The following is a 27,450-nucleotide window of genomic DNA, read 5'->3' on the forward strand; positions in this document are numbered from 1 at the left end:
CATTGTACAGCCAGCTGATGGGCCGCCGTGGTGGCTTGTGGGCTGCCGCACCCGCATTGACTGGCGGGACCCCCCGACCGCTGGAGCTCACCGCAGAGTGCGAGGCTGGATGGACAGACAGGTCACAGCAAGCTCTCAGCTAGGTACCACAACAGGCAGCCACGAGGGGCCACGCACGTCGGACGGTAACGAATTCACCCTCCCACCCCCACAGAGGCCACCGTTGCCCCCATCACGCATAGGGAAACTGAGGCACGGGGAGTGTGACAGGGTCACGTGGGAGCCAGTAGCTGGCAGGGATAAAGCCCCACAGCCCCGTCTCCCCCTCTCTGCTCCAACCGCCAGGCACCGCTGCATCAGGGCACATGCGGTGCGGGGGTCCCGTAGCCTGGCACGTCCCCTGCTGGCTCCAGCCGGCTGAGCACCCAGAGGTGAAGGTGCAGCATCTTGACCCTACAGGGGTGTGTCCCAACCCCCAGCGGGAGGGGAGGGATTGCTCTGGGAGTGGGGGGGGATATGGGGAGCAGCCACACCCCCCTTCACACAGCGGTGTTGGGGTGACCACAGCAGCTGCAAAGTAGGAATTTTGCTGGTTGCTGCAGCTCCTCGCAGGGAGGGGTGAGGGACAGCCTGGCACTGGCTGTCAGCACCTGTGATGGGCCAACTCATGTGTGGGTCCCACCCCGGCAGCCAAGCCCTCCCGCGAGGCACCAGAGAGCATGTGCACCATCACAGCCAGCCCACGGCCTGGCCCGCGTAGCAGGCACAGCGTGTGCCAGCCCACCAGGGCAGCTCCTAGAGCCCCCGAGGAGGCGGGCGACTCTCAAGCCCAGACAGACAAGGCCAAGAGTGGGGAGCGAACGGAGGCTCAGAGCAGAGCCGGGACGGGCCCAGGGACAAGCAGCAGAGGCAGGAACAGAACCCAGGTGGCCTGCTTCTAGGGCCTCCCCCTGGCAGTGCTGTCCTGCGCTGGGCTGGGCACTATGGGGGATGAGCCTAGGGTGACCAGATGTCCCGATTTTGTAGAGACAGTCCCAATTTTTGGGTCTTTTTCTTATATAGGCCCTTATTACCCCCACCCCCTGTCCCGATTTTTCACACTTGCTATCTGGTCACCCTAGATGAGCCGGGACTCTGAACCTGCCGGGAAAATGCAATGTCATCGTTAGGACAACTCTGGCTCAGAGGGGCTGGGGGGTGGAAGGAACAGGCCTCAGGTCCCGCGGGCGGCAGCCAGCCCCTGCTGGACACAGCCCAGCCAGAGCCCTTGGCCAGGGCCCCGGTGCCAAATGCCACCAGCACAAGGCATTCTGGGAGAGCCCGATGCTACGGGGGCTCGGTCTCTGCTTGGCTGCAGCCCAAGAGCAAAGCCGCAGTCAGCAGCGTGATCTGGTAACGTTTCCTGCACACCAGCAAACCCTCAGCACAGCAGGCCCAGCCCCCTGCAGGGCCTGCAGCCGCCCCCAGGGGATTAAGAGGCTCTGGCCAGCCAACGAGGGAAGCAATGCCCTGGCTCCAAGAGCGGCAAGGGCCCTACAAGGGCACCGAATGGAGCTGCCTGGGGACTGGGTGAGTAGGAGTGAGACAGGACGGGCACAGCCCCAAACCCTCCCACTCCCAGCACCTGGCCCTGGCCGGCACTGCTGGTGGAGGGCACGGTCACCTCAGGAGCTGTGCCAGCCCTCGAGGGACGAGGGCAGAGACCCCGAGCCACCACTCGGTAGGGGCAAGGGGACCATGGGGTGGAGGCAGTGCCTGGGCCTGCCCTGGCCCCATCTGTGCACGCTGCCCTTTGCCCTCTCTGCTGACCCTGCAGCGGGTGGCTACCACAGAGGTGCCCCACAGGCCAGCGGGGACGTGAGCACCCTGGCTCCATGGGAACCACCCTTCTGTCTCCCACCCAGGTCCCAGATTGTCCATGCAGACGCCTAGGCTCCGAGAAATGCTGGTGGTGCCCAGCACCTCGGCTTCAGCCTGCTCTGACTCTTGCTGGCCCAGGCAGGCCCTAGGTCCCAAGGTCAGCGCAGCACTGGGGGAGGTAGGAACATCCCCCCAATGCCAGCCTGGTGCTCAGGGAGCAGGTGAGAGGACAGGACCATGGGAAAGTCCTGACCACGGCCCCTCTGCCACCTCCGCTCTGGCCACAAGGGATTGAGTTTGGAGCCAGCTCAGCCCAGCCACTCCCTTCCATCCCATGGCTCTCCTCTGCACCGCCTGTTCTCCAGCCGCTGCAGGCGCTCTGACCCTGGCATTAGCACCTGGTGCAGCAGAATCGCCCAGCATCCTGCAGGGAGAGACGGCCAGTGAGAAGGCAGCTGGCTCTGGGGAGGGGGCTCGGGATCTGCCCCAAGGGGGCAGCAGACAGAAGAGACGGTGCTGGGTAAAAAGGGGATTTGCTGAGGAAGCTGGACCATGCCTGGCTGGTGGCAGGGAGCGTCAGGCTGGGCATGTTGGCCAGGGGACGGAGGGATGGCAGTTTGGGTGGCTGGGGAAGGGGTTTGGCCTTGCAGGTGAGGAGCTGGTGCTCGCCTGTGGACCCACTGGAAGGAGGTGCAGCGGCAAAGAGGAGGGTGACGGCTGATGCTGGAGGAGGGGCTGATGCCCGTTGGGGTGCCAGAGGGTTGTTGGAAATCTTTTACTGTGCTGGTGATTTAGTGTCCCCCCCGCTGAGGGGGGGGGGGAATGCTGCTTTCTAGTGTAGTGAATTTGTTCTATTGGATGTTACTTTATATTATCACCTCCCCCCTCACGCCCTAGTTCTGGGTTTTTCCTTGCTAACAGGGGAAGGTTTTCTCCATGGGGCTAGGGTGCCTCTGTCTCTCGGCCTTCCTGGGGCAGCAGAGCCCAGGCCAGATGTATGTGCCTGGGGCATTGGATGGAGCCTGGCCCCAAGAGTAAGGGGGGAATTCTGACTGATCTCCCTCCCCAACCTGCTCACCTTTGGTCTCTCCGCCTGCAGCCTGTGCCATCCCCGCTGGAGAGCTCCTGGTCCAAGCAGGCCAACGCTCCTGGCGTTTCCTCCCCTTGTGTCCATGGCGGCTTGGGCTGCATTAGCGCTGCGCAGCAGAGTCTCGTTGGGGTGGATAACGGGGACATGCCTGTGCCCCCTGCCGCCGGAGGAACTTGTCCAAGATCAGACGCAGGCTGACATCCAATGCTCTGCAGTGGGAGAAGTCGCTCCCTGCCCTTGCCCAGATCTTGTTCCAGGCCTGAGAGGTTCTTTCTCAGCTGCGGCCTCTCGCCTAGGCCAGCTGGTATCGAACCCACCGTCCTCTTGCACAGCCGCAGGTGAGACCGGCTCACAGCTGTGTTCTAGGCCACGTACAGCAGGGAATAGGGCAGGGGCAGCAGCCCCTCAGCTTTGCACTCTCGGCGGGGCGGACAGACTTAGAGGAGGCCAGGCCAGGAGCTTTGGATTAAGCGGATATCCCAGAAAAGGAGTTGGTGGGTGTTTTGCTGCTGGAGGCTGTGGAATGGGCTGCTGTAGCCCCGGCTGTAGGGCACCTGGAGGACAAATGTGAGGACAGAGGCCGGGGCCTAGGGACCAGGGGAAGGTCGCCCATGTGTGATTTGCTGGGGATGCATTTTGCTCTTACAGCTAGAATCCCAGTCCTGCTGCTTGGTATGCTAGTCCGGATCCCACCAGGCCTGGCCCGGCCCCTAATGGAGGCCCTGCCCAACCTTCAACAGCACCTCAGTACTTCTTACGCCTTTGAGTTGAATAGTTCAGTTTAACCACTATTCCCTTCAGCTCCCTCCTCTTCCCCTTCGACCCACTAGCCCAGTCACTGCCTTTGGACAAGCTGCAGAAGCCAGACCCCTCCGTGGGCTGCTCCGAGTGCCAGCCGCGCCCCAGCTAACAAGGGAATCTGAACGTGCCTGGATAAATGCCTCATCCCTGCAGGATGGATCAGGAAATCGGGGGGTGGGGGTGATCCTCTCTCATTTAAACCCTAAGCATGCAAGATAGCTGCCTGGTGCATTTCACCTGCCGGACCCCCCCGCGCACGCAGCTCAGAGCAGCTGGCTGCCTGGCTAGCAGGGCTGCCCCAAGCTCCCAGGGAAGGGAAGTACCTCGCCCAGCTGCAGGTTCGGAAGAAACGTGCAAGTCGTAATAGCCAGGGCCAGGATGCCGGGGATCCTTCCGTGACCAGCTCTCCCAGCGCAGCTTGGGGGATGCTAGTTCGGTGTTGGATTGAGAAAACGCCACCGACTGAAACCACCACCCCCGCTTCCTGCGGCGTTAAGGACGACTGCTCCTTGGGGGCCTCCCATCCCAGCAGCGACCAGGCCTGCCCTGGCTTAGCTCCGAGGGGTGCCTTAGGTGCAGAGCAATGCGGAGAGGGGACAGGAGTTTGGCTGGAGCGGTTCCTGTGCTGGGCACCTCCCCCATGGCCTAGGCAAGGGCAGGCAGGACCCACAGCAGAGGGCCAGATTCTCCTTCTCGGGGCCCAGGTTACACCCAAGGATTTCCCAGGAGGTGGGGAGGGGAGATGGGGATAAGGCCATGTTTCAAAAGCACTTAATGCTGGCTGCCCCTGCTCCCAGGACTCCTGCCAATCACAGCTGATCATGGTGCTAGAGACCCCCACCCCTAGCTTGACCGAGTCCCCATGGGCCACGTGATCCTTTGCATTTTTTCCCCCCACAGCAGAGGGCAAGGAACCCGTGGAGCAAGCTGCCAAGCCAGTCTCTTGCTGCCTCCCTCCCCTAGGAGATCTACTTTAGCCAGCGCAGGTCACGTGACCTTAACTCAGGAGCAACCGGACGAAATCCCACAGCCTGGGTTAGCCAGGAGGTGAGACGAACACGGGCTGTCACGTACCAGGTCAGCCTGGGAGTGCCTGGCTAACAGCACCCTGCTCATGCTCACCACTCCCGCCCGCGCTGCGAGCAAGATGGCTCACGTTTGAGTCCCATGAACCCCCCACAGTACCAGCCGTGTCTCCTTCCCCCCCGCCCCCCAGGAAACTGAGGCACCCACATGCTTCATCTCAAAATAAAAATTTATTCAGTAACAAGAACATTGGATGTGCACATCAGTGCACGAGTTCACATTTCCAAACAGCCAAGCACGTGGGTACGAGTCTGGGACCAGTGGGAACATCCCAGTGGCGGTGGAAGATCAGGGGAGGGTACAAGATGAAGTGCCCCCCCCCAGTCCGGAACTCCGTTTCCAGCTGTCTCTGGAACAGGTGCTGCAGGGCCCCTGCGAGGGAGCCTGCCTGGCTGTGAATTCTGGAGCAAGAACAGTTCCTACAAACCAATGCACGGAAGTCACAGTTGTAGGGAAAAAACCAACCCCAAAAGGCACCGGCACGTGGGTCAGAGCCAAGCAAGGATCTAGGTGTGCGTGGGCTGAGCTCTAGCCTCCGGCCCAGCACCAGCCTCCCAGCGTGTGTGTGGGGGGACCTCTGCCAGCTGTGAGGGGTTAAGCCTCGGCCCCCCTCCTGTCTCCCGCACCAGGCAGGCTCCTGCAGGTCTTCCTTCGGGAGAGGGATGTGGCACTCTGTTGAGCTGGGTCACTCACCATAGGGGGAAGTGACATGCACCCCACTCCCAGACAGGCTGTGCACCGCAAGGAAGCTGAAACGACAGGCTGGGGGCGTTGTTACTGCCCCTGGGCATGTGCATGGGGGGGGGGGGGAGCTCAGGCTCTAGACAAGCGTGTACCGGTTTAAAACCCACGTCCTGACCTCGGCTGTCGTCTGGAGGGAAGCCTGAGGTGTGCCAGGAGCAACACGGAGCTAAATCCCACCCTGCTGAAATGAAGCAGGGAACCAGACCCAGGGCTGACCTCGGCATTCGGATGTGCATTTGGAATAGGCCACGACTGAGCAGAAGGGGATTTTTTACACATTTTCTTGATCGGCTCAAAGAAAGCTACGTACGCATCAATGAGTGCAACAGACCAGTTCACGTTTCACGCACGCGCACACACGATCCGGGAGGACCGAACCCCATGGCACCCTCCGTGCAAGGCTCGCACGGCAGGCAATTGACAGTACAGCCGGAGCTCAGGGGCAGAGATATTGTCCAGGAGTCAGGGGCACAATGTAAACAGTGTATCCTCCAAGAGCTTTGCAAGTGATCAGCAGAATGGCGGCTTTGTACAGAAATCCCTTCATGGTTCTTTAAACATTTGTCACAAGCCCCCACAGCGGCGGAGGGGACTGGGCATGCTGCTGCATCCTCTCAGCCAGGACAGCACCTGCGTCAGTTCCCAGACTGATCACCTGGGGCGTCTTGGCCAAGCCACGCTGTAACCATGACAGGCTCCCAGATCTCACCCTCCAGCCATAAGCCAGCAGCGGGTGGGGAAGTCACTGCTCACTCAGGCATGCCAGAGCCGGGCTGGGCTAGAGCAATGGGTGAGCGGATTCTGGCCTAGCATCCCGGTGCTGCGAACAGGCCGACGGCTTCATGTGGTCCAGCCAGAATAGCCGTGCGACGCTCGAGCCATGGGTGCCCAGCACTCCCACAGAACACGGGGAAGGAGCAGGTGCCAGCTCTGTGAAGAAGCAGAGTCCTGCGGCAAGATTCCTGAGCCCCTACGTCTCTTCAATCCCCCTTTCCGTCCTCCCGCGGGGACTCTTCCTGCAAGCCAACTGTGGGTTTGTTGGCAGGCCGCGTGCCCGCGCTGGCTAAGGCAGCTCTGTACGTTTGCACTCCACAAAGCCCAGTGCTGGATGGCAAACAAGGCACTTCCATTGTCCTCCTCACAGAGCAGCCCCAGCCCCTTCCCAGTGCTCCACAGCCCACGGTCTGCCTGGGCCAGTGTTTCAGCCACGGCCCCTCGCAAGTTCTGGGATCCTCAGGACAGTCACTGCTGCTACGTGATTAACTCTGGCGCTCAGAACCGGCCCCGCTGGACGTTGCTCCAGCCGCGAGTCCTGGCAGGACCCAACTGGGCTCTGCTCTCAGTGACTGCGCAGCACTGTCTGAGTCGGGCATTGCCCGTTTCACCTCACCCTCAAAACCGATGTGCACACAGCACCGTCGATCCTGTAACGCCGCCCTGGCCAGGGCTCAGCCCCATTGCAACGAGCAGCTGCTAAGAACGCCAGGGGGTTTGCTAGTTACTTTGGTTCTGGCAGGATGCGTAGCCAGCGCGGTTAACAAAATGCCAGGCCCCACCAAAAGTCCCCTGGGGCCCTAGCACCAGCACTGCAGGACGGCGAGTCGGTGCTCAAATGAGCTGGAATTCGCTAGAGGGGACATTTGTGAAAGGTGCTGCAGTGCACCACTGGAAACCAGCCGCCAAGGGCCAGCTGAGCCCTGCCCTGTGCTCACTCTCGAGCAAAACCGGCTGAACCTCGGAGAGGCTCTGAAATACCATCCCGCCATTCTGCAGTGGAAGAGGGGAACGTCCTGCAACAGGGGCTCTCGCAAGACTTAAGGAGGATGGAGACATTTGGCAGAAGCGGGCAACGGGTTCTCACTTGCTGGGAGGGAAGACAGCTTACAAAAGGAAACCCACTCAAGCATTCGGGCAGAGGCCAATGAACACCACTCAGTTGGAGTCGGGGGGGGTTTGTTTTCCAGTTTACAGAATGCAGTCTTGTCCTTTCAAGAAAACAATGTAAGAAATAACAAAAGTTATCTAGATAAATACTGTATGTACACAACTGAGGGGGGAAAGGGAACTTCCAGACAAATCATTGCTCCAGGTTAAGTGTTAAGGTGAGAGCAGAGCGAGGGGAAACATGTAACAATTACATCAGCCTTCGGGTCTGAGAGCCAGCTGAGTGTGTATGTGAGTGTGGGGAGAATCACTCGGGCAGCACTAGAAAAAACAGCTCTGGGTGGGGGAGAGAAAGGTGAACAGATGATATGGCCATTAACTCAGAAGGCCCACAGCAGTATTCAAGTAACGAAAGGGTTAAAACCCTATAGAATTGTTTGTTTTAAAAGAACACACGTCAGTTTTCCCCCCAATTGCTGCTGTTAAAATGGGTTCTTTTAGATTATGAAATTCAAATGAATTTGGCAGCCCCAGGTTCGGAGCAGAGGAGAGGCTGGTTCTGGGAGGGGTTGCTGTTTGAAGTTTCTAACCCCACTGGTCATGACACTTTATGCATTGGGGGGGGGAGGAGGGAAGTCACATTGGAGCCACTCCCTGGAAACAAACCATGCAACTTTGGGCAAGTTTGCATTCCAAAGTTGGAGCCACAGCGAGAGACTGAAAAGTGCAGCCCAGCCATCAGCTGCCTTTGGGCTACAGGCACAAGCCAACCCGACGGGTTTGCACTGAGGCAGTTTCAGAAGCCATTTGTCACTGTTGTGGAGTTCCAGTTAGCTCGAAGCGGATCAAAAAAAAGCCACGAACAAATCTTGGCACAACCTTCATATTTACACCAGCTGCCACTCCGGTAAGTGCCCCAGCTAGCACCAATTTGTGTGTGTGTGTCTTCAAGTTATTTGTGCCTTGGTTCCAATCTAACCTAACCCTCACGATTTCACCACACAGAGATGAGCCAACTGCCAACAGCAATGGTCACTTATGAAAGGTGTTCTTTGAAAACAAAGAATATTTGAGGTTATTTGAGTTAAAAATAATTAAAAAAATAACAAATGGTTTTGCAGTCAGCGTCCCACACAAAATACAACCCAAACCTACATGCGCCAGGAACAGTAAAATGACAAAATATATAAAATTAACGAATAAAGTGCATGTTCCTTACATATTACACCTGCCCCTTGTATGAACACAACAACATGGGTTTTGTTTAAAAAGAAGTCACAGCTGAGGGCTCAGGATCACATGGTATTATAGAACGGATTGCTTGTCCGCTTTTTGTCGTTAGCCTTTTTTAGTCTCCTCAGAGGGTGAGTTCTACCGTGTTGATGTCTAGGTGCTCCAGCCAGGCTTGGAACCGGGAGCCAAGAGTCTAGTACCTGCGTCTGTAGCAGCGGAAGACCCTCTTCCAAGCTAGTCAATCTAGGATCTGCGCTGGGACACACACTCTGCGGAGCTGAGCAGAACTCTTTGGCATACTGCACGGGCGGCCTCTCCACCGGCTGGCTCTGGGCAATGCACTCAGTTGTTTTAAGCTGCTCTACAAAATGCTTGGTGGGTTTTGGATCCTGGCAAATAAGGGGAGAGGAGGCACAAGGCTTTTCAGGTGGGCCTTCCAAGCCGTGCTCGGCCAATGCCCCACGCTTGCCTTGACCAGTCCTCGGGGAGGCGGGCAGCAAGTCAGGACAGGTCAGGCTGGCATGGGAAGAGGCCGACTCCCTCTTGGTTAAGTCATCTTGAGAGAGTTCCAGGCAGCCCAGCTTGGCTAAGGATGCCGAGCGTTTCATCTGGGACGGCGTGGTAAGCCCAGCTTGCCGTACCCGGGCCTCAAGTTCCTTCGCACGCTGCTTCACTGAGCTGGGAGTCTCACTCAGGTCTTTGATGCTGGGGCTGTTGGAGCTGTGGGGGAGGCCGCAGGGGAGGAAAGAGACATCCATGGCTTCAGTGCTGTCACTGATGAAATGCAAGTCCTCGTTGCTCAGCTCCATCAAGGCACTGTCACTTGCCCCGCACAGGACATGCCCGTTCCTTGAGAGGCTGCTCGGTGCCACTGGCTCATCGTCCGTGCTTGTGCTGTGCTCCGTAATGCCCTCCAGGTGAACGACGCGTTGGTGCCAAAGGTCATCCAGGCCCTCTGAAGGCGAGCGCGTCACCTGGCCAACGAATGAAGAGGTATCGAGGTTAATCAGTGCCGCACCGTACTCTTCCTCGGGGCTGCCCAGGGTGAAGGTAGCCCGCCCGATCTCCCTGTGCTCTAGTACCAAAGGGTTATGCAAAGGCAGAGCGTCTGGATGTACAGGTGCCGTCTCTGCGCACACTGAAGGGTTCAAATTTTCATCGACTGGAAGCAACACGGCAGTGTTCTCCAGCGTGGCCTGCTCACAGCTGCTGTCACGCTCATGGAGGTCAGGGGGCGTGCCCATGGGGGTGTACTCGATAATTTCTATCCTCTTGGGGAGGTGACAGGGCAGGGCTGGCTCCCCAGAGCCATCCAACGACACCACCGTCCTGAGCACTTCCTGCTCAGCACCAGGCTCTGCCAGCGGCGACTCCTGAGCCGGCTGCACAAGGCAAGGGGCGAGTGGTGGGGACAGCTGCGGGTCAGCCGGCAGTTCAGGGCCATGAGGCAATGCACCCTCGGCTGCTGGGCTCTTTGCCCTAGCCTTGTCGCTCTCATTCTCTCTACGGGCGGGATCCAGCTCCCGCGACGGCTCCTCAGTCCTTCCCTTTGGCACGAGCTCGGCAGCTGCAGAATCAGTCTTGGAATTCTTGCGAGTAGGTAGCAGGCACGTGGGGGGAACGTGCTGGTGCTCTTGTTCCTGTCTCAAGCGTTCCTCAAATTCCAAGGTGGCACGTTTAACAGATCCCGGACACCACTTCGACCCAGGGTTCAGACCCTGCACTCGAGGCTCCTGCTGGCCTTCTGCGGGATCTCTTTCTTCCACATCTGACATGCAGGTAGATGGTTGGAAGGTGGGAGCACCTTCCTGGTCTGGTTTTGGAAAGTCTTTTGCCGTTTCCTGCTGTGCAATGCAAGCTCCTTCGCTCTGCTCAGCCTTCCCAGGTTTATTTTCAGATGCCCAGACCACCTCTACAGACAACTCATGGACTGTATTCCTCTTCGGTGCTTGGGCATGGTTGGCTGAGCCCTCCATCTTCTGCTGGCACGGTCCTACGCCCTGGTTGATGGATTCAATTTCAGTTATGATTTCTTTCACAGAGATTGCATTTTCCGAGTGGGATCTTGTGAGAGGGCCCATGGTGCTCAGTTCAGAGATGTCCTGCAAACACAGAGAGACTTATTACAAAGTGCACAGCAGCCTTGCTGACAAAACACCTGCAGTCAGACAGCCTGAACTGCCACGAACACGCATACAAGAGAAAGAAAAAGGCCCCGGTGCTAATGCAGCGTAATGAGCGCCAGGAGCTCACTCCAAGGAGGCAGACTGGGATGCTCACTACTGGAGCAGTTCCACAGGTGCTCTGGTCTCAAAACGTTCCAACCACTGGCCTAAGGCATTTAGATGCCAGGAGATTTAGGCACCCAACTTCCATGTGCTTCTTACTTAACATGCATTCGAAGGCAAAATTTAGGTCATTTGAAAAGAAAATAAGAATAAGAGCGAGAGTTCTCACCCTGTACAGAAGAGGAATGAAAAGGACTATGGATTACTTTAAATCCAACAACCAGGCCGGATCCGTACGCTAAAGGCCGGATCCGTACGCTAAAGGCCCTTGTTGGAGTCTAAACGTTCCACAATTTCCACTGGAGAGTAGCTCGGAATGCTAGAGCAGAGACAGGGCCACTAGTAAGTACTCTGTCAATTGTGCCTTGGGGGTACTGGACTAAAATATTAGGTAGGACCAAACAGGCTTGGCCCAAGATGGAAAGGAGGCAACCAGTGCTGTACTAACCAAAAGAGAACACTATTCAAGTAAAACAGTTTCCCAGGAAAAAGCAGGTCTGGGATTAACCAAGATCACAGTCAGAACTGCCAGCCTGGTCTGACTGGAGAGAGAACTAGGGCTGATTCCCAGCACCCTCTTTCAGTTGGCCCAGCAGAGAAAGGAGGCAGGAATTCTGAATACTCGGAGTTAAACTACGTCAACGACATGTCTCCTGGGGTGCACCACTGAACGTCACGTTTATCACACTCGGATATCTGACAAGGGACAAATTCAACGGCCATTAGCAGCGACTCTCCAAGTGAAAGGTGAGAACATAAAATCAGCCTTTCAGTTACTTCGGTTAGAGAGTCTAGATCCCATTCAACAAGTCAACAATTTACATATAAAAAGCATCCTCTTGGACATAACCCCCTTGAGCTCTCTAAGGACACGGGTTACCGTTCTGCTGGCAAGCTGCAGTCCGAGTCGTGAATGGAGAACGGTCTGCAGCACTTACTACATTTAAAAAATCCTCAGTGGAAGACAGAAAGTCGAATAAAACCTACAACTCAACCAGCGAGAGCGCTCTGGGAGAAGCAGCCAGCACGCCACTGCTGATCAGCCATAGCCCACTAAGATACGAGATGTTTAGGTCTAAAGGGCTCTAGCTTCCTTTTTCATTCTGCATGGCATTAAGACTCTAGACAACTGCCAATCAAAGGGCACCTAACTGCAGTGTCCTGTTCCCACCTGTGTCCTTGCCCCTTGAACAGATGCACTGCCCAGCAGACATTACGTTTATATTTTTGGGGTGGGGGTTCATTAGTCATGAAAACGAACCACCGATAGCATTAGTCACCCAATCCTGACCTGCAGCTCCCCCCACTTGGATTCCAGTGCTGGGCTCCCCACACACAGCTCTGCCAACGCCTTTCAGGCCTGACCTGCTGCTCCCCTGCCCCCCGGCTATGCCAAGGCTTGAGAACCCTTCATACAGCTCTGCCGGTGCACCTCAGTCCCGATCCGCAGCCCCTCTTCAGTTCTGTTCCAAGTTTGGGGTTCACTGCCTGTAGCTCTGCCCAGGCTCCTCAGTGCTGACCCTCCCCGCTTTGCTATCCAACAATCACGCCCACCGATCTACCGCCGTCCCTCCATCCCGACCTGCTACCCCGGGCCTGGAGCTTTCCATCCGAGAACGTCGCCCATTTGGTCAGGCTGTTTGGTGGTGTTTATGCTGGGGACAAACAACTGCACTAGATGTGATTCCCAGGCTAGGGGCATGTGCTTGGGTAGCTGTACTACCACCACCTCGCTGCTCTCCTTATGCAAAGCTTTATATCTAAGAGTTTATCACATTAACTGGAAGACCAGAATGTTGCAGTCTTTCCACTGCATTAACCATACAGCAAGAGACTCCTACAGCCATCAGAAACATTCCAACAGCAGTTCACAGGAAAGCAGCAAGCCACTGGTACCTTTGGTTGTTCCTCATCTGTGGAAGACTCTTCTGGTGCTGCAGGGGAGTTGCCCGCAGAGTTATTTCTCTGGGTATTGACAGCAGTCTCTGCTGGCAGCACCTCCAGCACAGACATCTTGGAGACCCCGTTCCTTCCGCTTCCCTGCTCGTCCATCTTGGAGTGAGAACAGGCGTGAGACCGGCTCTCTTGGGACAGCTCCTCAAACTTCTCTAGGGCACTGAGGAAATCAATCCTGTCTGTGGTTTCAGGCTGGGAACTGAGCTGTGGGCTTGGGGAATTCTGATCAGGCGACCTGGGAAGGTCTTTTAAACAAGCCGTGAATTCCTCCATGGGTACCAAATGCACGTTCAGGTCAGTTTTAAGGGCATCTGTCTCTAGATCATCCACGGTCAAATCAGGGAACGCTGTGGCCATCTCCAAAGGCTCTTCAAGTTGCATCAAGGCCTCAGAAGAATGGCAATTATCCAGGGGAAATTCTGACTCATCCAAGCAGCACCCTGCCGGACACCCGTTGATGTTGTTCAGGTTCAGTTCGTCCTCTATTTTTTCGGCGCGGAAGTCTCTGGCTGTGAACTCCAAACGGATCCTCCTCTCTTTGGCACCCAGCTCCTCGATCACGTCCGTGTCCTGCTGGAGCAGACGGTCCACGTGCGGCCCCATTGAGAAGACGGGAGACGCAGGCTGGTGGTTGTCGTTTGCCATGGGCTCGGAGAGCTGCTCTGCAGAAGTGGTGATCTCCTTTTTGTTCAGCTCCATCCCGGGTTTGCAGATGGGCTGGTGGTGCTCCGAGAGGTCGCTGTCCGAGTGCGACCGCCACAGCTTGTTATGCCGCTGTTTGCTGCGGGAGAAGGGAAACATTTTAGTCACTGTCAGACATCACCTGTGGCTCTCACGTGCTTAAAATACAACCCTGGGCCAAACCCAGGCTGGCATAAGTGGGGGGGGGGCACTTCCATGGTAGCCCGTGGGCCAGATTCAGCGGCAACCACCAGTCCCTTCCATTAAACGTGGTCAGAAAATGAATCCACCTGGGCCTAAGTGGCCAAGTTGGTGCCGCCGGCACCGCTCTAGCATGGCAGGCAAGCAGCTTGTATGCCACGGGGGCAGGGGACAACAGTACAGTAGGAAAACCAACCAATAGGAAGGGGTAATACAAAGCAGGCCTCTGCCCTCTGCACTTTCTGCTCCCAGGGGCAAGCTCCGCCCTGCGGGGAGTGGGTACAATTGCAATGGGCCCCAGAACACCCCTCTGTGTAAACAAGCATGGGGGTGTAAGTCGTTTACACGCACGAACCCCCAGTGGTTTGTACTGGCCCCAGGGAATTCTGCTCAACTTGGTCCCTTATCCAATGCAGACAATGGACGTGTTGGAAGGGGAGAACACGCTGCAGGGCGACAGCCGAGGGGACGCTCAGCGGGGTAGATGGGGGGCCCGGAACAAAAGGATGCCTGAATCCCCCCCTAGGGATCCAGCACCCGTGGGGCAGGCTCTGGTAAATGACTGAGCTTTGGAAACCAGAGCGGGGTGGGGGCTGGGGACATCCTGCATGGTTACAGGAGGCCAAAAATAGCATCTTGTTTGCAGGACAGAGGCCCAGGACAGCCACCCCCCTCGCTGCTGGAAAACATCCTCGGGAGGGTCCCAGCAGTCACACGCTCGAGCTAACGGCATCAGCAGCACCTGTTCTGAGAACTGTTGTGTTCGCGGCCCACACAATGGGGCCATTTCTCCGAAGTGGAACCGGACCAATGAAAACACATGCCCAGCCCAGCCCTGCACTTTAGATTTCCCTTCCTCTGCTTGCTGCACTTTCACCAGCTCCCCCTAGGAGGAGAGCACACACCAGCTCGAAAGGACGCTGCGGGCAGCCAGCCAAGTCTGTGGATGCCCTTCTGCAATCTCCCCTCTTAGTCGCCTGCGTGCGCGCTGAGATCTGCTGAGCACAGGTACGCTGCTTAGCTAAGACACCGGCACAGGCCTAACAAGGCTGCACGTTTCTGATGGGGAATGCCCTACAGCTGGGGGTCCTTACAAAATAACCCAGTGCCGAATTAGATTGCAGACCCAGCAGTCAGGCACCAAGAGTCGGTGTGTGTGAAATGGGGCAGGACCAGACCTATGAAGGGCCTGTCAGATACATGCACTTGGCTCCCGCTGGGAACGGACCCTGGAGACGGAGAGTATTTTGTCTGCAAATATCCGTTAATGCAATGACATAAAGCAGCGACTACCGCTCCTGGCAGTCACCACATTTTCCTTCTGTTTACGAAGGATGTTGGGATTACAGCATGAGCCGGGACTCGGGAGGGCAGAGCTCCATGGAGGGCTCCCCGCCTGCATGTCCTCGGGCACACTGCTTTGTCTCTGTGCCCCCGGTTCTGGAAAATCCTTCTCAGGGACACTGTGGTTAAATACAAACGTATTGGGGCCCGGACTGTCTCTCGCTATACTCCCGTGTGCAGTCCAACCTGCAGCACAATGTGCCCAGCTTGTGACTGGACCTTGTCTGGACACTACGGGCACACATCGGGCAGAGCTTTCTGGGCGGTTCATCACACAGTCACCAGAGAGGCGGGGCATGAACTCTGCATGTGTGTTTTATTTTGAAATTCAAGTCACCTGTTTGCAGGAGTGTTTTATCTGCCTCCAGCAGAGCCTGAGCCCAGGTAACAGCAATAACCAAGCCTGATTTCACCCTGTTAATTTTTAACCTTGGACCTCCCCCATTGAGCAAGGATACAAGGTGCCAGAAGCAGGTTCAAAGACCACAAACCAAGATTCATTTCTGCAAACCAACAGCCATTTTCTAAGACACCTGGATGAAAGCTTTGGCCGTGCTTCTCCTACACAGACGTCTATGCTGCTTGGTCTACTTTGTTCCACAGATGCACCCTAGCGCCCAGCACAGTTTCAGCTGAGAAATCAATGCGTCAACACAGACCTCTGCCTACAGAGAGCTGGAGAGGGGATCCTGCCCTCTGGAATAGTAATTCTTGGAGAGACTCGAAGGGGCTCCCCATCTATCTCGGGTACTTACACAGCTCCCCTTACCCCAGAATCAGAGTGCCTCTCAATCTTCAGCAGATTCATCCTCAACACCCCATGAGGCAGGGCACTGCTGTTATCTCCATTGGACAGATGGGGAAATGGAGGCAGAGAGACTAAGTGACTTGCCCAAGGTTACACAAGAAGTCTTTAGCAGAGCAGGGAATTGAACCTGCATCTCTGGAGTCCCAGGCTAGTGCCCTGGACCATCCTTCCTTGAGCTGACAGCCCAAACCCAAGCGTAGGCCATCGGGCTGCCACGCAGCCTGGCTCCCCTTGTCTGGCCGCCCAGTTCTACTGAAATGTTGGGGGCGGAGGCGAGGGGTTCCCTGTTGAGTCTGCCGTCTCCATTCGGCCGGTAGTTCTAGCGCTCTCAAAGCAAACCCTCCCTTGCACTGGACACAGCAATGAGACCTGCACCTTCAGATCCTGGGCCCTCGGGGAGACTCGGGCCATTGGCGGGATCGAGGACGAGAGTGCCCTCCAACCGGCAGGGATGCGCTGCCAGCGCTCAGAACGGTCGCCCAAGGGGCTGGGGAAAAGGGGGTCTCCAGAATTCCAGGCCATGCTCAGGGTTGAGCAGAGCAAGTGGGCGCTGGGCACAGCTGGAGTGAAGGTCTCTCGTTCCCCCACCCGTGTCTCAGGCTGGAGTTGGGCAGAGTGAAGGAGCGCTCTCGGGCCCTGACCGTCAGTCACTTTCTCTGGTAGCTGTTCCCACGGCCGACGGCCCCAGGTGGTTTGGTAAAAGGAACGTTCATGCTGCGCAAGGCACAGCACGGCCCTCGGGCTCGGCCCCTGCCTGACACTGTCTGAGCGGGCGTTGCAGCAGCGCGGTGCCCAAGCTTGCTAGGAGGGAGAAGAGAGTTTAATGAGGTGAAGGAAAGACTCTGGCCTTGCTGCTAATGGCTGACAGCTCCAAGGAGCTAAACATCCCCGCTGCTATGACAAAAAGAGCCAGGGGGCTCAGTGTTTACGGCTGAAAAGCAATATCCCGCTTACCACGCCCCCTTCACCTTCCCAACAACGTCACCAGCTTCGACTCCACCATCTGAGCAGTCACAGGAGCACGGATCTGCCCTGGGCTAATACAGCAAACAGGCCTGGGGGCCGCTCGAGGGGAGACCCCAAAGCTGTGACGAAAGAGGGCAGAGAAGCCTTTTGGAGCGGTGAAAGCAGATACACGAGGAATGTGTGGTGCCCCGAGGTTCTGCCTGCTGCTCTGCCCAGCGTGGCACTGAGCTCACCCCAGACTTGTTCGCCTCGTGCGCTCAAAGGCCTCACTGATAACCTCATTCTACTGGAGACCTGTCCAGAGCGGACAGAGACTCGGCAGCTGCATATCCAAGGTGAGGGTGAGCCACGCATGGCAGGAGTGAAGGTGGCATTCCCGTGCTGGTTACAAATCAACTTTTCCAAGTCTAGCACACAGGGAGTAAAGAAGAAGAAATCAAGACCTCATCACGCAGAGGCTTTCACTGACTGGATTTCCCAGTGTACTAGTGGCTGCCAGACAAGCTCACTCGGTGACCTAGATTCATAGAGGGCTTGAGGATGCGAAGTACCAGCCACACACCAAGTATAATTGTGTTCGCCCACATGGCAAGCCCTAGAGAGACAGACAGCATGTATGTCTGGGCTCCTCTTTCCAGAGCGGGACAGAGGAAACATCTCACAGCCGGATCAGCATGGTGCTCTGCTCTTCTAACACCACCGCGTACATTTCCAGGCTCTGGTCTGAGCTGCCCACTGGCGAGTGCCGGGAAAGCCGATGATGTCCTAACGCACAGATAACTGCCCAAGGATTAATCTGCGCCCACCTACAAACAGCCTGCAGCAGAGGAGGGATCCAGCACCAATACTGCAGTCTGGCAGAACACGAAGTATCTTTGCCTTCCAGCAGGTCAAGTCAGGACATTGCTTAACGCCTCCTTTATGGGGATGTCCAGGAAACATGCAATATTGATGTCTTTTTACTAGTCAGCTGACAGGCCGCGTGTTACTAAACCCGCTGCCATGCCTTACCTCCCAGCTGAGCGGAAAATGCCATCCAGGAATAAACACTCGATGTTTAGACTACAGAGGAAAGGGGCTCCCCGCACTGTCTGCAGCAACCGTTCCTCAGCCAAACAGCCTCGAAGCCATCGCAGACATTGAGCGAGTGTATTTCTAAAAGGGATTTGTGATACTGCGACGATCGGGCCGTATTTCTGAGACGGCAGAGCGGGGCACTGGTTTCCTACTTAGCCGTGCTGTAAAAGCTAGTGGAATCATTCGGTTCTGTTGGTGCCTAGCTCAGAGTTGAGATTAGTCCTGGGACACCTTGTCATGCCACTGGGTGCTCGGACAGATTACTCAGCTCCCCCGCCCCCCCCCCCCCCCCCCCCCGTGGAGCTTCGGCTAAGGCTCCCCATACAAATGGAGCGCTCTTCCCAACCCCCGCTCCTAAGAGAACGATGAACTTGCACACCCACGAAGGGAAGCACTGAATTTATCCAGTGGAGCCACTCAAGTGTCCTGTGCCTTACTTTATACTGTGAATAAGGTTAAGATTTTGGCATGGGCAGGACATGGGCACTTAAAATTCACGGGCAGGACATGGGCAATAAACCATAAGTCACAGAAGCCCAAGCCCCGCACGGGGAGGTGGGGGGTGGCAGCCTGAGCCCCGCACAAGGATGGGGGGAAGGGGGGTGGCAGCCCGAGCCCCGCATGGGGGGGGGAAAGCGGGGGTGGCAGCCAGCGGGGCTGAAGCAGAAGTCATGGAGCTCTGTTAAAGTCACGGAATCCGTGACCAAATTTGATCCTCCTTTCTAGCAAAGTGGAAGCATGTCAGACAGCTCTCTCAAGCACACACTAATTCTGAATGAGGCAGGAACACAAGCACCTGCCTGCAAATGTGCTGGGCCAGCCACATGGTCAGGTCAGACAGAAAGGCTCAGTGACGGCTGAAAACAAACTTAATTAAACCAAGGCTCCAAACCCCAGTGCACATGGTACAAAAACAAGATCAAGGCTGAATGTCAGCGACCACAACACGCAGTCCGGGGCTACACCCTGCTGTCGGCACAGCTCCCTGTGGCTTCGTACAGATGAGCAGCAGCTGAGGTTTCGGACGTGTGAGAGCAGACACACCCAGCTTCCCACACTCCTTTGCAGCACCCGTACTGAAGGAGGCACAATCCGCTTGGGTTCAGACACTTTCCGGTTCTCCTTTCACTAGAAGCCTGGGCCAGAGCGGGCTGGGCAATGATTTTGTGTTTAGGAAACACAGGGCAGGAGACAAAAAACAACAAGGAGTCTGGTGGCACTTTAAAGACTAACAGATTTGTTTGGGCATAAGCTTTCGTGGGTAAAAACCTCACTCCTTCAGATGCATCTGAAGAAGTGAGGTTTTTACCCACGAAAGCTTATGCCCAAACAAATCTGTTAGTCTTTAAAGTGCCAGCAGACTCCTCGTTGTTTTTGTAGATACAGACTAACACGGCTACCCCGATACAGGGCAGGAGACAGAGATTTGTGCTCGAAATCTTACGGCCCAGTTCCCCCCTTGCCTCCGGAGCTCACCTCGCCAGCAGAATCCCTTGGTACTCCTCCAGCTGCCTCATGAAGCTTGGGTTGGGCTTGGTGACCGTGCGCCGTTCCTTCACGTGGTCATAGGCTCGGTCCAGGTTCCAGCCGTACTCCTTCATGGCATACGCGATCACCGTGGAGGCCGACCGGCTGACTCCCATCTTGCAGTGCACCAGGCATTTCGACCCGTTCTTCCTAGGGCGGGGAATGGAAAAGGACGATTTTAAAGCCTCCTCTGAAAAGCTCAGGAGAGGCAGACATTGTAGGGGAGAGCTCCAAGTTACCACACAGCTCTTTCTAAGCACTTTCATTCTAAGGGAAAAGCATCCTAGAGAACACACAAAATATAGCAGGAGTTGCCCATCAGCCTTGGGGGCCCTAGAACAGGGGTTCTCAGAACAATTTTTTGGATGGCCTCAGAGTGTGGGGCCAACCGACCCTTGCTGGTGGCCGCTCTGACAATTTTTGCTAAAGCCCAGAGCTGGAGCCCAGGGCCTGAAGCCAGCCGAGCACACACACTGGCCCCACGTGCCTTCGGAGGGGCTGCTTGGAGCCCCCAGGAGGCTGCATGGTGCAGGCTGCTGATCCCCTGCTGGGGATGCCAGCAAACACCGAGACAGCCAGAAGCAACAGCTGGGTGCATTTGAGAAACGCTGCCCTAGTAGCTCCTTCCAGCCCTTCAGTGGGATTGGACAAAGATCAAGTCCAAAGGCCACGAGTCTGTTTCAACTCAGCCTTTTTGAATCAAAAGCCCCTGTCTGTTGGCCTCTGAAAGACCCAGGCTGAACCAGTCTATGCAAACCTCCTGGGGTGGTACGTCTCTGGAGGGGTTTACAGTCTCAGCAACTAGCCTTCATTGCCCCCACTGTTATTAGCTCCCAGGAGAGGCGTGGTAACCCTCCCCTGGAGCAGAAGATAATCATGCATAAACCATTCATAAATTGAATAAAAGGGTCCCCGAAGATACTGCATGGGGTTGCAATATCTGTCACAACGGGCTTCTATGTACCAAGCAGCTCCGGACTCTCACTGCATGAAGTCGTTTTTCATCCCTGGCTCTTGTTCATTGCACAGAGCAGTCTTGGTACAGAGCTAGTCGTGAGGAGTTTGGTCTGGCTTGAGAAGGGTTTGCTCTATTGCCAGCAATGCAGGGGTTTTATTTCAGCAAAGTGTGAGCGGCAAACGAAGGCACACAGGCTGTAATTTGCCTCGTCCAGCACGGACATCTGCCGTACAGCTTTCAGAGTTCAGACCTGCCCCCGTGTTCTTTGCATACGCATGATAAAAAGGTATTTGTTAGTTACTGACAGGCCTCTGCGTCAAGGGAGTCTGTCACTAGGGCTGTAGTCTCACTGCAAAGAGAGGTGTGTTTTTACAGATGGCTATCTCCATCCAAGATCCTAGAGATCTGGAGGTACAAAAACCCCACACCTCTTTTGCAGTGAAGACTTGGCCCAACATGCTTTATAACCCAAGTTACGCAAAAACTTGCAAATGTCAGAACTCCCCCTGCACCTGCCCCCGATGGGTGAGATTCTAGAAAAGCCGGGGGTGGGTGGGAAGGCCAGGTGGGACAGGCACACAAGCGCCCAAAGGGCTTTAACTGCCCCAACCTGGAACTAACTTGCCTCACACAAACTTCTAGCTTTAAACATCAGGTGAATTCAGGGTGGGGAACAAAATGTGCCTCCTGAGAGGAGACTGTTTCTGACAAGGACAAGGTCCAAAGTCATTGGACCAAGGAGCTCGATGTGCTTTAGAAGTATATCTATAAATAGCGCTAGGGTAACTGAGAGGCTTAATGATTTGCTGGAGAAGGAGCCATTGTCAATCGGGTCATCAGCTCTAGGGCACGGGCAAGAGACAGATGCAAACCCCACACAAGAGAGGGTTAAAGGCAGTCCCTCGTTTGGAAATCCATCCCAGCCTTGCTGGCAATGCATGCCAATTGCTTCTGTGACCAGTGTCTTCCTGAATCAGATGGCTGCTGGACTTATTATAGAAAACCCAGAGAAGCAGCACGTGTGTTGGCAACCCAATGGCCTCCAGCTACCAGACCAGAAGTGGCCATCCAGATAGGAGGTCTAGCAAGCATCTTAGTGCTAACGGACGAGGGTTTTATTCAGAGCAGTGTCTGCCTGCTTTGTACGCAGGGAATGATTTGGATTTTGTTCATGGTTATGTTGCTTTCCGGTGTCTGCTAACCTCTGCTTGTTTTACTGTCGCCTTGTCCTCCCAACTCAGCACACTTGTTTCGCCCACATATCAACAAGGGAAGAAGAACTCTCTCCAACAGCGACCAGATTCTTTGTTACCTGTCTGCCCACTGCTGAGCACTATGGAGTGTTTGGGCTTCCTCAACGCTCTTATAACATAAACCTGCCAGTGGGGATGCTGTGTAACAAGTAACCCCATTCCCTTTTGGCATTAACAGCTGTGTTTGCATGGCTCTATGTCCCTTGACATTTTACAGAAGTTTAACACCTCAAGTGGTTCTTAGTTTCTGAAGTCCTGGAAACATCCCTAAGGCACTACAAATGCAGTGCAGCCGAGGGGACGACCGCATAGCAGCGTTTTTCCCGCTTACTACCATGGGCTTTTTTTGTAATCAGACAGAAAAGCCCACTGCACACAGCAACAGCGGGAACGGAGAATGCAAATGTCTCGATCTTAACACAGGACAAAGGGTAGTTGGAAAGAGTGAAGGGCCAGAAGGAAACATTGCATTACTAGGAGCTTGCTGTATTGTGTTCGTTCTTTAAGTGCAGACTTACTTGGCTTTGGAGATGAATTTGTAAGTGTCATTCCAATACGCCAGCAGATCTGTAGCCTCCTCGTCGTACACCCGGATGTTATGGTACTCAAAGACGCCTGGGAAGAAGTTATCTATTTCTCGAGTCACATTCAGAATGTACCGCACCCTGTGTGGAAGCAGAGGGCAGATAAGATTGGACAGACCGTCTCTGCAAGGAAATGGCTTTGCCTTGTTTTGAATCTGTTTAGAGCCAAGCAGTCAGAGTTACACGACTACAACACAGAGCAAGCCAAACTGGGAGTTAGGCTTCAAAGCAGGGAGGAAGGGATTGATTGCGAGGCCAGGCTAAGGGTTTGCTGTAGAATTTCTAACCTAGTCTCTGTGGAAGGGGCTTCAGCCTGCTGTGAATGGAAACTGAGCCAGGACTGGCCAGCCTGCCCATTCAGCCTGCTCTGTATTGCACAGAAGGGCCAGCAGTGGTCACTTGGCACATGCTACAATACAGCTTCATCTCTTCCTGCCAGCTGGAATCCATCCCCCTGGGAGAGAGACAATCCCATTTCCAATCTCTCTTCCCATCGTGCCCGTTACCAGCAGTGTCAGGAGACTAGGCGGTAAGGGCATTAGCCTGAAGGGTCCTGCTCTCAACAATACGGGACCCTCCTAACATGCCTCTCTCCTGGGTCCAAGCAGGCGTAGCCACCTTCATGCTGGGATTCACACCAGGCCCTTCACTTCAATCCAAGACACCAGACTAGCCTCAGAATTAAGGCCACAGCGAGCAACTCCTGATGGTTGCATAGATCGGACCCCCTCATATTCTGCAGCTGCCCAGAACCCAGAGAAACTGGAAGGGCACTGCCTGTGGTTGGGGCAGATTTGATTCTTCTCCCCAGCACAGACCATTCTGAGCAGTGAGTGGCTGAGAGAAGCACATGGTATTCACATGTAAGACACCCCGAGCCCCTAAACTGATGAGAGATCTGCAAGCCTCTATGTTTTAGCAGACACAGCAGCAGAGTTTCCAGGGGAAAATGCCCTTTCCCAGGCTAGGAGCAGGTGTCGGGTGGTGAGGATTGAAAAGCTCAGCTCAGGATGAAGAGAGATTGCTGTAGCCAGTGGTTTCCCGGCATGTTCTGTCTGGATCGATGTGGCCTACAGATGGGTCGCCTAACCCCAAACCTTACAGCAACGAAGGGGGAACGTTATCCCATTGAGCTGCAAGATGCTCAGTGCAGCCCCTGCTCTAAGGCAGCGACAGCTGCTTTGACACACCCTTGCCTGCCCAGGTGGTGAGGAGTGCCTCTGTGCAGCGCATGCGGGGTCTCATCCCACCCCACCCCAGGAGAGCAGCATGCGGAGCCCAACGAAAGGCCCCCCCAAAGAACCAGCTCTGCACTGTCTATTCGGTGAGGGAACCGCAGATTTCGGTTACCCGTTGCTATGTGACCATCAACTGCCTGCACTCGTCGGTGGGTTTCAGTCAAGGTCAGGGTTACCGGAGCCTTTTCCTTCCCTGTCTTCGTATGGGGGACTTGGGGTGCTACTTTGCCAGTTCGCCGTCACCATGCTAGGTTTGCAAGCCCTTGGTTAGCACACAGCAGCAGCAGGTCTGGGATGGAAATCTGGTTGTGCAGGGACTTAGGTAAGGCAAAGCCTTCCCACCCATGCTCAGCAACTTGCATGCAGGGGCCTGCTACACAGCTCAAAGCTGCTTACCCTCTGTTCTGTAAATCTTCCAAATTGGAGGCATTCCACTCAGAACCCTGTGCAAAAAATAAAAAAGGGAGCATCAGCAGGAGTGAAGTGCAGTGTATACCACCGGGAGGGACGGCCCCCGCCAGCCGGGTGCGAGCTGTGCAGGGAGGTAGCTGGCCAATCCAGTGCTGTAAACTGAGATTTGTTGAAAATAGACAGTAAAAGGAAAAAAAAAAAAAATGGTGCTCATGTCTCAAAGCGCAGACACTTATCTCACTTTACGATCAGAGCTGCCCTGAATCAACAGGAAGCCCTGCAAGACAGACCCAGGTAGAGCCCTAGTTAGTTTCCTGCAAAGCCACTGAGAAACCTAGTTCAGAAAAATAAAGACAAGCCCCCTCCCACACAAGACCCTGCCACTGACTCTGCCCCATGGAGGAGACGCTGTCTGCAGAGAGACAGAGAGAGTGTGTGTGTGTAAAAACCACTGAGACCCTCTCTACACGGGTTCCCACATCAAAGACCGCATGAGTTTTTTCTCTTGCCTGTGTGAGCACAGAAACAGGCCAGGGAAGCAGGTTTTCGCTTCGCCATCTCACCAGCTTCTCTCCGCAGAGCAGACAGGGCCTCCAAGCCTAGCTGCTTGTCCACTACCCAAATGCTACAGATTGCGTGGGAATGAGGACGAAGGCCACCTTGGGAGCCAGTTGCTAAGAGGAGCGAAGGGAGGTGGAAGCCTCAGCTGGCCGCTTCCCCTGCCTCCTCCCGCAAAGTAGATTCTGAACTGAAAGGGGGGACGGGGAGTGCTAAGTGACGGGGGAGGGGGCGGGACGAGGAGAGGCAAACGAAGCCAGCATGAGGGAGATGGACGAGCAGCTGCTTCAGAAGCCCAGACACTCTGCAGCCCATGATAAGAGTGGAGCAGCAAGGTTCCAACCCCTAAAGCATGGGTGGCTGCGTGACCGCGTGCCCAGCCCGAAGGGACGGACATCCATCCCGTGGAGCAAGCTGCTTGTGCGGTGGGAGCTGAACAGAGCAGAACTGGTGGAAAACGGCCCCACTCAGGGCAGGGTCAGCGGTGCCTGCATCCAGCCATGCTGGTAACTCTGACATGCCCGGACATTCTTCCATTCCAGACAATGCTGTGCAAATGAAACCCTTCCCAGCACATCCAGCTCGCAGCAAGGCTCGTGTATTCCCACTGGGATATACATTACTGCGCTGCGATGGGGTCCTCTGGCCTTTCCCGCATGTGCTGTAGAAACCTTGGGGAGGTAATTTTTTAAACACATCAGTTCAGCTGATTCTCTCCTCAAATGAACACACACCATTAAAACGATGACAGGGGCCCGGCCAGGCCGGTGCACTGAACAGCACGCTACGAAGACTAGCGTCTCCCCACAAAGCTCCATGCTTTGGTGCCTGGGACTGGGGAGAACACTAGCGGTGCTTGAGCTAACTCCAGGGAGATCACAAGCCCCATGAGGAGCCCCTGGCTAGCCGACCGAGAGCAGCCAGCCCACACGCGCTCTGCTCTGCCCAAGCCGTCAAAGTGAGCCAGCCCACTAGCTGCAGCAGGTTCATACCTCCCAGTCATGGGAACCACGTCGCCCCTGGCTTGCTCCGCTTAACAGACCCGGACACAGGCAGTTACTCAGATTTCCTCATCCCTCCCTGGGTTCTAACAGGGCTCTCTCCTGCTAGTGAGATGCACCAAGCCGCCCAGAGATTTCATGGCACAGCCTTGGCCTCTCAGCTGTACTGTGCTCAGGAATGAAATTGCTGGCTGACCACCACCTTACTGGTCTCTACCTTGCGTCCGTCCCTGGCTGCCGCGAGCCATAGAGACAGACTTTGCTGGGTGCTGCCTGGGGAGCCTTTCTTGCATGGGCTTGCTTGCATCCAAGTCCCAAAAGCTGTCTGAAGTTGCCTGGATTACTTCTGACTAATCTGATGAGCTTGTATGAACTTCTCACTAGAAACCACCTGGGCAAAGCAAGTCATTAGCCTGAGACACTTCTGCTGCTTAACTGTTCCTGCCTCCCCTCCACCCACCCAATTTCTTGGGAGCGCTCACATTTAACCACATTATACCCCCGGAGCTAGCTTCAGGAGAGAGGGAGAGACGTGGCCTCCTTGCTTGGGATGGATTGGCTAGTTCAAGGAGGAGTGGCTCTGTTTAAAAAGGAGCAGACCTCACGCTAAGCCAACAAAGCCAGGGTCCATCCCCTGGGGCTGGGAAGTCAAGGGGAGGGCTGACTCGTCCTTGGAGGTGAGGTAAGTAGACAGGCCCTGGCAGCGATGAAAGGCAGTTAAGTAAGCACAACATTAAAGGAAAAATGTTTACGCAGCCTTAAGTGGATAATCTGCAGGGTTCTTTGTTAGGCTCCTCTGTTCCCAGCTGAGAAATGAGTTCAAAAGATCTCTACTGTTACAGGAAGTGTAATTCCACCTGTGACTTCTACAGCCCTTCCCTGCCTGGGTTCCAGTTTGCTTTCTTTGTCACTGCTGTGTCCTCCCAAGGAGAGATACACCCCGGTGACCTCACGCAGGCTCCCGTATGGGAAGAGACGGGCTAGGGATTTGACTGTTACATGCCAGTAGAAACAGGGCACGAACTCAGGTTTGAGCGCAGAAATACAGAGCTAAGACTTGCTTCCCTCATCTGGGAGCTGTGGAAGGGAGCTGCAGCAAGGCTGGATTGATCACATTGGGGTCAGTACGTCCAAGACACCAGCCAGCTCTCAGCCAATAGTACCTCGCCTTACGCATCAGCTGAATGCATGAGTTCTAGGAGCAACTACTGTTCCACTGATGGGAATGTTACTTCACACAGAGATCAGCCCACTGGCGGTAAGAGGCGTTATTTGCTTGAGAGGCCTGTTCTCAGTCACACAGAAATCTTGTGATTACCAACGGATTCTACCTTGCAGGGCCATGGCCTTAAGGGCTTACCAGAAAGACATGGTCAAATATCTGCGTGGGACTGTCCATCTGCCCAAGAATCACGATCATTTCATTGTCAATGAACTCCTTGAACTCCCGCAGGTTGCACACCATCTGCATCTCCAGCTCCGTGCGGATCTGAGGAGGAGAAGAAGGCCGGGTTTCCCCAGGTGAATAAAGGGACAATGCCCATGTTGCGCAGTGCCCTCTGTGCTCCCGCTAGCCACCCTCCTCACCCACAGTATTCTCACGCACGCTAGTTCCAGCATGGGCGATGGCGGGCTCCCCGCTCACCTCTTTGGACGTGATGTTCTCCAAGTCTTTCTGCATCATGATCTCCCTTAACTTGGTTTTAATTAACCGCTCTGTGCGCTCACGCTCCGTGGGGCTAGGAGAAAGAAGCAACAGCCACTTACTGCTAGGTTGGGTAGAGCTGATTCACAGTGGTTTTTAATGGGTTAATGACGCTATGCAGATGCACCTAGAGCGAGACACTGCTGAAAAGATCCCCACCTGGGAGGAATCTAACGCTTTACCTCTGGATTCCCTT

The 27,450-nt window shown here is 55.3% G+C and overlaps 1 protein-coding gene across 4 annotated transcripts in view; it reads right to left on the bottom strand.

The window, feature by feature from the left end:
* Positions 1–4,988: 4,988 nt before the first annotated feature.
* Positions 4,989–27,450, bottom strand: part of SSH2 (slingshot protein phosphatase 2) — a 141,302-nt gene continuing 118,840 nt past the window's right edge. For all 4 annotated transcript variants that reach the window (XM_054008399.1, XM_054008400.1, XM_054008398.1 and 1 more), the window contains 7 exons: positions 27,195–27,288; positions 26,910–27,038; positions 23,976–24,022; positions 22,276–22,422; positions 19,496–19,696; positions 12,883–13,723; positions 4,989–10,800 (listed from right to left, as the gene is read on the bottom strand). In XM_054008399.1, the coding sequence (XP_053864374.1) occupies positions 8,761–10,800; positions 12,883–13,723; positions 19,496–19,696; positions 22,276–22,422; positions 23,976–24,022; positions 26,910–27,038; positions 27,195–27,288 (3,499 nt within the window). In that variant the 3' untranslated portion in view covers positions 4,989–8,760. The remainder of the gene's footprint in view (positions 10,801–12,882; positions 13,724–19,495; positions 19,697–22,275; positions 22,423–23,975; positions 24,023–26,909; positions 27,039–27,194; positions 27,289–27,450) is intronic.

Source organism: Malaclemys terrapin, chromosome 18 (assembly GCF_027887155.1).
Source record: "Malaclemys terrapin pileata isolate rMalTer1 chromosome 18, rMalTer1.hap1, whole genome shotgun sequence".
Taxonomy (NCBI): Eukaryota; Metazoa; Chordata; order Testudines; family Emydidae; genus Malaclemys; species Malaclemys terrapin.